This window comes from Onychostoma macrolepis, chromosome 06 (assembly GCF_012432095.1).
Source record: "Onychostoma macrolepis isolate SWU-2019 chromosome 06, ASM1243209v1, whole genome shotgun sequence".
NCBI classification, from domain to species: domain Eukaryota; kingdom Metazoa; phylum Chordata; class Actinopteri; order Cypriniformes; family Cyprinidae; genus Onychostoma; species Onychostoma macrolepis.
Window position 1 is genome coordinate 16,575,673 of NC_081160.1, and position 10,236 is coordinate 16,585,908.

The window sequence follows — 10,236 nt, forward strand, 5'->3', positions numbered from 1 at the left end:
TGAGGCTTTATTAAAACATGAACATCATGAACTCACAAACCTTATTAAGTTCATTGTGGTTCAGCCAAAATCTGTTTTGATCTCAATTCACCTCAACTTCATGTACAGATTTAATTGAAACCTAACAGATCATCTTACTAGTATGGCCACAATGTGAAGTGATTTATGCTGTGGTTCCATAACGTTTCCAGATTTGGATTTTTTTTGTATTTACCTTTGCTGCCGCCTGTTCCCTGAAGGTGCTGGATGACGGTGCATTAAAATGCTGGACTGAACTCATTAATTTTCTCCAGCTCCTCTGGAGGGCTTTTAAGGCTTAGTATGAGTCTGTTTTAAAGATGCTGTACAAACAAAAACACTGCGGCCTCAGTGTAAATCTTTTTCAGTTTGCTTGAGACCTGCCAGCTCATGCCAATAAAAAGTGATCCGAGAGTTGGGAAAGAGTGGGGAAAAAGGGTAAAAAGACAGGACACTGGTAGTAGTGAGGAGAAGAACAGCCTCCTCATTAAAACTGGATGTGGGTGTGTGATTATGCATGTGTGGATTGATGCCTGTTCATACTTGTCTGTGTGTGTTATATGTGCACAGGAAAGGTTGGATAAGACACGGGAGGCTCTGACAAACAGTAGGAAGCAAAATCACGGCTTGAGTGAGAGACTACAGATCCTGCAGAGAAGCCAGGAAGAGTCTGAACTCAGAGTCTCTGAACTGGACAAACAGACACGAGGCCTGCAGGAGGTTACACACACACACACACACACACACACACACACACACACACACAGTCTTACAGTTTACACAGTGTTTTAAAGGGTTCGTTCACCCAAAATAAAAATTTTGTGATCATTTACTCACCCTCATGTCGTTCCAAACCCATGAGACTTTTGTTCATCTTCATCTTCGAAGAGATTTCTGTCCTTCCATAGAAAGATCACTACACCAAATCTTAGAAAAGTTCAGAGATAAGAAATAAAATCCGCAAGAATAAAATGGTTTAATCTAAGGATTCTTAAAAGACATGTTTGCTTTATATGAATAGATTTTATTTATGCTTTTATTCACTTTGATCAGTGCAAATACATAGAGCATGTCAAATATAGCAATTGGAAGCTCAAATGTGCATGCTTGACACACAAAAACAAACCTCCTTGCATTTCATACAAGTATGGCTCAGCTTCTGTTTGCCATATTTATCTTCATTGTGTTTTGAAGATGAATCAAAATCTTATGGGTTTGTAATGACATGAAGGTGAGTAAATGATGACAGAATTTTTATTTTTGGGTGATCTTGTTAAAATAATTTGGTCCTTGGAGGCACATACATCAAACAAATCCTGGAACATGTTTTGTATTTCAAGTGATATAGGGTGGAAATGTTGGCAGGGGGTGCTGTCTCGCATATTGCTGTCAGTAATATGCACCCTTTTTCTCTGTCTGTCACTCTCAGTGTCTGTAAAAACACAAAATTAAAAATAAAATGCAACCAAATAAAATATAACCAACTACACCAGCATCACCCATGATGAACTGACAGAGATTTTTGTTATTGTCAGTTGAGCGAAATTCAAGGTTCTTATAATCTTGCACATGACACCATATCTTAATCAGACACAAATACAGTCAAAGCTGTCTCTTCTTTGTTAATCTTGAGTTTCTGCCCCAGAAATGAAACATTATAGTCCAGAAAACCATGTGTATTTATACCAGTTCTGGTCTGGACAGTCATGTAGATTGTGTCTATTCTACATCTCTTCTAATTCACTAGGCTGTGAGACAGAGGCAACAGGCTAAGCAGGAGGTGCAAGAGAGCTATGCACTCTTGCAGGGAGAAAAAGATCAGCTTCAGGAGCAGGTGGCTACCCTGCAGACCACTGCACATCGGCTGCAGGGAGAGAAAGCTGAGCTGGAGAGGACACTGCTCCGTCTGGAAAAAGACAGGTCCTCTCTAAAGCGTACCCTGGAGAAGGTACATTATGCTGTTATAAATAGCATGCACAGCCAAACATAATGACTTTCAAATGGTTTGTTGTTTATGTCACTGACTGTGATGTTTAATTTGTGCAAACTAATCAGAGTGCCTTGTCTGTACCCTGTTCTATTCTTAGCATTATCGGTTGAGGTATGTTTGTATGAGGGTTTGTTTTGGAGTGTTTGTGTGTGTTTGCTAATGACTTGCCAATCTTGTGAAACATAAAATGATTTTCCTGCACAAATGTACAGCCTGTGACAGTATCTCACAACAGATTTCTATCCTTTGCATGCATTTTGTGTGCATGCATGTGTTGTGTGCAGGTAGAAAAGAATCGCCAAAAGAAGGAGGCAGAGCTATTGCATGCTGAGCGTGAGAGAGAACAGCAAGAACAAAAGAACCGAAATCTAGAGCAAGATTTAAGCGAGACACTGGCCGAAATTCACACGCTACAGGTGATTGACATACGTACGAATATTAAGAAGTTCATAATACATGGACCAGCATCTAGTACTCTCACCTTTTGAAATCTGATCATAATAACATTAAATGGTCACGTGTCATGTTTTTCAAGCTCTTACTGTTTTTGTATTGGATTCGGCTGTGACAGGATTTTATGTGTTGTCTCTGCAGTCACAGATCTCTATCTTGGAGCAGACTCACTCCCAGAGGCTCCTGGAAGTGACGGCTCGCCACAGGCAAGAGCTGGACCTGGAGACCGAGCGGATGAGGGACTCACAGCAGCAGGCAGAGAGAGCACTGGAGGCTCGAGAGAAAGCTCACCGCCAGAGGGTCCACTGCTTGGAGGAACAGGTTTGAGAAAGCTATAAAAATTTGATGCATTGTAATAGTGACATTTACATCACTTTCAATAGTAAGAAGCCTTTAATGAAAACTTGACAGTTCTGTGTTTCTCAGGTTTGCACACTGAAAGAACAGTTGGAGCAGGAGATGAAGAGGAGGCAAGCGTATATGAAGCAGATGCTGAGATTGGGGCTCTAAAAACTGTAGTGGTTTGGGAATTCAGCCCATGGTGACCAACTGACAGCTTTTTGTTACCAAACATGTTTGTAGTCTCTCAAAGGCCTATAACCAATGAAACAGGGCCTGTGCTAACATGAATGGACTTATGCATAATGAAATGTTACACACACACACACACATATGCTTCACACATACTTTAGATTTAAAAACACACAAAATCACTGGTCTCAGAGAGAATTGTTGGACTACATTTGCACAAATACTTTAAGTAATCCTGATCCACACCATAAGAACCCAATAACAACAAACAAAGAGATCACTGTTTCACCAAATGCTTCTCAATTGCCAAATTGTTTTAAGGATTTGTGCAGCAAACTGTTGAAACAGACCATAAATCTACCTTAAGTCTATCCCTGTTCATCTTAGAGCATTAAGCAGTCTCAATTCTACACCACACACACTTTTAAACATCCGTACCTACCTTAAATATTACACCCTAGTTCCCCTAAACTGTTTTGCAAACCACAAAATTATGCTCTTTTCTTTCTACTTTGTAGCTTACATGATTGCTGTGATCATTATTTAAACATACTACCATTTAGAGAATAAAATCTTGTTTTAGTTAGTACCAATCAGCTAAATTACAGCTAGAGTGAATCAGGACAGAAATTGAATCATATATCTTACCTACAAATGCTGTTTTCATATTATTGTTTCCATATGGTGTTTCTTTTATTATGGGTGTTAAAACTATTTCTATTTCATAATCACTACTGTGTTTAACTATTAGAAAACTGATTTGTTTCATCACAAAGTAATTTTTATGAGTCAATAAAACCATACAAACAAGAAAAATAAAAATGAGATTGATCTTTGTGGTCTGAAGAATTGCTGTCAGTTGGCTTTGGCGTATTTTGGATAATTGCTGTAGTTTATGATGTGTGCAAATAACCTATAACTACCTATAAAAGAATCTTTGTGATGTTCCGCCTCTAAGATTTGATTCCCGTCACTAATGACCCCCTGGGTAAAAAGAATCTCATTTTATTTTAGGGAGTTGTTTCAAGCACATTTCAAATATTTGAAATCTTGCCTTGTATGATTAATTTGGAGGAAAATTGATTTTCAGAGAGTAAGAAATCTTTCAGTAAAGCTCTAGTCCAAACCAAGAGGCTTTTGTATATTTTCCTCCTTTTGAACAGACATCTTGTGTACAATATACAAGGAATGCACTATGACATCCCAACTTCTGGAACTCTTACACAGCCATGTGGTAGTGTGTACCACACTGAGACATGTTCTTCTAGAGAAGGGTATTTCTCAGCAAACGTTAAGAGCAGAGGAGAGTGCCCTGTCAGAGTCTCTTTAAAGCAGCCCTTTGATTACCATAGCTCCACCCAGTGCTTATCCAGTTACCGGTCTCTCCTCAGCTATTGGATAAGAGTTCCTAATCATGCAAGGTAGTGAATCCCTGGGGGGGTGGGGCTGGGTCTGAAAGAACTCCTTTGGCAGGCAGAATAGAGGTTTTATTGAGGATATTTCTAAACTAACCATCAGGGACCAAGTCACTGGATTGTAAAAAAAAAAAAAAAAAATAGAGCCGAATCACTCTGCTCCCTCTCCTTCTTTTTCTCTCTCACTCTGTTCATTTCAGTGAGCGGCACGGAGCACAGCAGCTCTTGAGCACCCAGCAGCACGCAGAATGCAAGGAATCTACCCCCTTGTTATAGACCAACAGCCCAAGTACCAGGGCTGAGAGAAGGGCTGAGAGAAGATCTGAGAGGAAACAAAGGGTGGAATTAGAAACCAAAAGAGGAAAATTACAGAAACGGAGAAGAAAGACAAGGAGGATCATTGGTTGAGCATTTTGACACTGGGGTTTAGAGTTGTCTTGTTGCCCTCTCTGAGTGTCCTGGATCTTAGTCCTCTCCTCTCCATCCCTGTGCAGATAAGGTCATGGGGTGGCTGAGGAGACTGGTGCTCTCCATGTGCATGCTTCTTATTTTGCTTCATGGCGTGGAGCCGGCTGTACCCCTTGAGGAATTCTACCCATTTGGCCTGGATGAGGGTGACTCCCAGACCATCGAGCAAGATGATGGAGGATCAGGACTGGTAGCTATCTCTGTGGCTTTCCCTTTCTTTGGAGAACGGCACACTGGACTCTATGTGAGTATAGATTGTATGTTTGAAATGTGTGAGTCTTGTGCAGGAGAATCAGGTATTTCATTCAGTAGCTTTGAGGGAAACAGAGGCAGGTCTTACAGCTTGAGATTGGATAATGAACCTCTGCACCACAAAGTTTTAACATGTCACACATGGCACAGTGACTAAACTACTGGATGTTTTTTAGTGAAGAGATGACAGTATATATTGCTGCTGCAACACATCTGCTTAAACTGTGGTTTGAGAGAGTGAGGGGGAGAAAAGAAACAAGAAGAATGACTGTCATAAGGAGAACCAGTGATAGAAAACAAGTGTGGCAAGTGCTCTGACAGGTCTCGGTTCTTTGATCATAGCTGCGTCCTGCTTTGGTTGGGTGAGCGGGGCTTTGATCTGTGTCATGTACACTTTTCAAACTCAGCGCAGAGGAAGCTCCATCCTCGTAAGTCGACACCATCTGTTTTGATGCAGCATCCCAGTCGTATTGCCTCCCAAAATATGCTGCTCCACCCAGGGCACCCATCTTTACTACCAACTTTCCATCCCCAACACCCTGCCCAGCCTGGCTGAGGTACCATGGTGACAGAGGCTAGGTTTCCAGACTGGGCTACAAGCGAATGGATGAATGAGATCACAATCCCAATGCAGCAGACGACTGACAGAGCAGACATGCCACACAACCAGTCTCTCTCCCAGCCACTACATGACATTCAAACAACTGTGCCCTCACAAATTTGAGGTGCAATATTGTGGTTCCTATTTTAAAGTCATGAAGTCACTTAGAGGTCCTGGCCAATGCAGCTTGCTGAAATAGTGCATGGTTGTCTACAGAACCTAGTTTAACTTGTGATGCATCTGCGCTTCACCCTGAGTGGTATCTCATATCTCAGAGCACAATGTAAATATTAATGTGAAATGAAGACAAGATAAGACCTGCTGCGGATAGCAGTGAAGATCTAAAATTAGATTACCTCAATGTGATAGAGCAGGAGACAACTGAAGTTACAGTTATGGGTGGTAACTACAGAAAGGGTGCACCGAGTACAAACTGGGAGGTAACTGCAGGTCGATCGGAGTGAGATTTTGCAAGTCACTGGTGCATTGAGGCATGCAACAGCATTAAAACTGCTGTCATAATTTCTGTATTGCACTCAATCTGCTTGAACCAAAATCAATTACACTTCAGCTTTATTGCACGCTATAGCCACATGCGGATCTCTTCCGCAAGGGAGCTGCTTTTGAACAGGTGAGATTTTTGGAGAGTACACAAGGAGAGATCCTCATGGATAATTTCTTCCGGGAGGGCATTCCAAGCCTTCAGGCCTTGAAAAAACAGAAAAGCTCTTGAACCAAACAATTTGAGGTGGTTCTTGAGAGTTGTCTCAGGGTATTACTGTAAGAGCTTCCCTAAAGCGAAAAGAAGGATCAGTACTGCCTGCTAGTGCATGTTTAACTTTCTGACCTACTATTTCTGTCCACCTCCAGTCATCATTCACTCCTTTTTCATTTATAATATTATAAGTAACCCCCAAAAAAGCTCTGCCTCAGCTTAAAGCATGTCTTTCAAGCACGGTATTTTTTTACTGTAAAAACGCTGTTCGTATGTTCGAGTCTTACGGTCTTACTATGTTCGAGTCTTACGGTCAGGAATTATGAAAGCCGGTTCTTTGACATCCAGGACTTCCAGGGATGGGCATAGTCCCACAGTGAAATGCCTTCTCTTCTTGACATTTTTTCAGCCCAGAATTGTCCAAAATGTGCCTTTTCTTGTTCCACAATTGTGTTCTTTTGTTTTGGTCTGAGAGATTTCACATGTAGCTGCGACCTCTGCACTTTCCCTCAATTACCCTCACCCTTCCCTATTCCTCCTCTTCTTCAGCCTCAGATAACAAGTTCAAGGGTCTTCCCAATGGACCTGTCCAGATGCTCTATTGAGGAAAGGCAAGATCCCTTTAACAGAACCCAGATGCATCTGTAAAGTGTCTTAGGGATGCCAAACAACGCAGGCCCTCAATTAACTAACCTTATGAATGACTGGGATGAAGAGCAGGAAGGATGAGATCCAAGGCTAGCATGACATGGACTTCCAAAGCAAATGCAAAAAACAAAGTTTAAAATTATTTTGAATGAAACTGGTGTAAGTTTTGATGGGGAACAGAACACCATAACTGATTTTCAGGGACCTCAAGTTAAGAAACCTCCCAACAAGTTGTTTGTATGGGAAGCTATAAAAAGGATGTTTATAATTGTTTTAGGCATAGAATTGTTCATCCAACAGTTGAGTTAAAGCAGAAGAGGGAAAATGATGGGGACAGAAAGATTTGAGGTTTCACGGCACACTGAGAGCACATCTGCTAAAGCTCATCCTCAGCACTTCAACACTTCATGTTTGCGCAACTATAGAAAGGGAATCTTCAACCTTGAGGGATTTTTCTCGTTATCTCTTTCTCTCTCTATCCTCTTTGCTCCTCTCCTCCTCCTCCTCCTCACTTAAGTAGCCCAAATATTAGCTAAGTGTGTGAGGACATATGTGTGATTTTGTTAGGAGCTGGGTAGCTTAGCGTGTAATGCTTTATGTCAAGATAAGTCATATGTTATGCTAAGCTTTGAGCTAATATTTGGACTTGATTCAATAGGGGCAGCCACTGAAATTAATTTTTCTGTACTGGGTTTAAGTTATTTTTCCAAGAGTAGTGAAAATCTTTGTATATTGTTATAAGATATGAGTGAGTGCAGTGCCATACAGAGGGTCATGGTTTGGCATTCTGTGGAATGCCAGTCACGATAAAGAAACCCACCACAACCACACAAGGGTGTGGAGCAAGAGGAGCCAAGGTCAAACATACAAATACATCCACTTCAGCTTTTTCCTCAAATTACTAGGAAGAGCAAGTAAAAGTTCCCGTGTCAAGATTCAATGTTTTGCCAAGCTGAACTTTGGGCACCTTATTATGAAGGGATTTGTTTTGGCATCCTTTTTCCCAGGTGAACATTTATTTTAGTATTAAAATGACTTGACTCAAGAAAACCAATATATGAAAACTTGCAATTTATCCGGTGAAGAATAACCCAAAAATAACTTGGTCACAGAAGTGGTACCATATAGATCTAAAAATATAAGAATAGAACAAAAAGAAAACAAAACAAATAGAAACATTACTTATATACTCATAAATTATTTTGTAAATGATGGTGGCATGTTTACGCAAATGTGATCCACTTCATCAAAGGTGTTTTTTTTTTTTTTTTTTTAATTTACACCTGATTGAATTTTACATCTCAGAAAGCTTACCTGTTTAAACTAAGTTATGATTGCTTTTATTCACTTCTAGTCTGTGGTTAGATCAAATGAATACATCCCACTTTTAAAAAGATATTAGGACATGAAAGAAAAGCAGCTAGTTTAACCTCTTCCAGATGCTACAAATAGATCAGAACAAATGCCAGGACATATTACAACACCAGAGAATAATCGCTAATGTAGTGCTTAGTGAGATTTCCGCTGCTAATTTAGCAGCAAGGTAAGCAATTTCCATTCATTACCTCCGCTCACTGTTGCTACTAGCTCTCCACTGCTTGCGCTGGTGAAAACACTGCTGTCCCTATTGTACTGCTGTACAACTCTCTTTTCCCAGTTTGCTGCTTATATCATTAGCATGCAATGGTTTAGTACTGCAGCCCATTCTCAAGTGTTTTGGTCATCTGTGAAACATTTACTCTAAATCACACTTTGGTTCCTGTCAAGGGTTTGTATCTGTCAGTGAACTGTGCCTGCACTTTCCATCCCTCCATCTTTTCCATTTCTCCAGCTTCTCTCTCTTTGTCTTTTCTTTCATTCTTCTGCTCTCACAGGGCTCCTTTCAGTGACCCCAGAGTTGTGGCCCTGCAGGCTTCACTCTGCTTCTCTATGTTAACCACACTCTTGCCACAGCACACTGATGCAGAGAGGGGAAGACTGCGGTCGGCCAATTAACCAAGCACCCGAGTCAGGCCAAACAAAACTTCCTCTACTGTTTTTACAGCAAAGGCCTCCGAATTATGGTTTCCATACGCATGGGGAGGGGAGAAGAAAGGCCATGTGTCTGACATTGCCTTTGTTGCTGTTGCTGCTGCCAGAACTGGGTACAGATGAGTGAAATGAAGGGACAGGGAAGTTGGCACTGGGGAGTGAACACCTGGAGAGGGGTGCGACTGTGCAGGTGCAAACTGACTAGCATAAGTTAGTATTAGATACACTCTCTCATTGTAACTCTGTTGCTCTGTGCTGTGACAATCTGATATGGGGCAGAAAGGTGACTGATAGTATTTTTCTAATAAAAATGATAGAACAGTTTAGAAAGGATTTAAAATTTCAAGTCTTTCTACTGGAGAACTATTGAGGAAAGCTTGGTTGCAAAACCTCCACCAAAATGGAGAAGCCGAAAGCTATGGAATAATTTCACACACCCCCGTTGGCCTGTTTAGTGAATTTGCATGCATATTCATATCAGTTGGATAACACTGTGCCCCTGTGAATACACTCTAAGGTTGCTTCAATGTCAGTCTGGCTGGACATTCATCACAGGAGTAGACTCAGTCAACAGAGTAAAGCCAGTGGTCAGCAAAGCAAGTGTTGGGCTCTGTGGTTACTTTAGAGGCAGTTATAAAGGCCTCGCCCTCTAAAACCACTTCTAGTGGACAAGAGCCAGGGCAGGTGTGTCAGAATTTGTATGTGCGTCTGAAAAGCGCTCTGGTTTTCTCAGCTGCAAGACGTGGATGTCTGGCAGAACAAGGCAGCTGTCTGTTCCCTGATGGGAAATGGATACATCTGCCACAGGAGCCTGCCTCACTCTTTCATCCTGCAATGCTACTGCTCACGCTCATGTGTCAACATACTGCTGGACACCTCAGCCTGTCTCCGCTTATTCCCAGTCAGCATGTTCCATACATCATAGACAGCCGATTACTGTTCCAGGCCCTTCGCAATATCTACCCCAAGAGTCACTACAAGAAACTGAATTGACCTTTAAAAGTTCTGCTTGAAAAGTCCTTGTAAAATCATTGGATTTTTGTTGGTCTATGACTTCTTGACTCTCAACCAACCCAGTCTCTGTTGTCAGGTATACTTGAGAGTGGAAAGAATT

The 10,236-nt window shown here is 41.3% G+C and overlaps 1 protein-coding gene across 5 annotated transcripts in view; it reads left to right on the plus strand.

Moving 5' to 3' along the window:
* The window catches only part of crocc2 (ciliary rootlet coiled-coil, rootletin family member 2), a 44,527-nt gene extending 40,678 nt beyond the window's left edge, over positions 1-3,849 (plus strand). For 3 of the 5 annotated variants that reach the window (XM_058777748.1, XM_058777749.1, XM_058777752.1), the window contains 5 exons: positions 589-738; positions 1,766-1,966; positions 2,293-2,424; positions 2,603-2,782; positions 2,873-3,849. In XM_058777748.1, coding sequence (XP_058633731.1) covers positions 589-738; positions 1,766-1,966; positions 2,293-2,424; positions 2,603-2,782; positions 2,873-2,971 — 762 coding nt within the window. In that variant the 3' untranslated portion in view covers positions 2,972-3,849. The remainder of the gene's footprint in view (positions 1-588; positions 739-1,765; positions 1,967-2,292; positions 2,425-2,602; positions 2,783-2,872) is intronic. The other 2 variants (XM_058777750.1, XM_058777751.1) reach the window with 1 other exon arrangement.
* Positions 3,850-10,236: the final 6,387 nt, after the last annotated feature.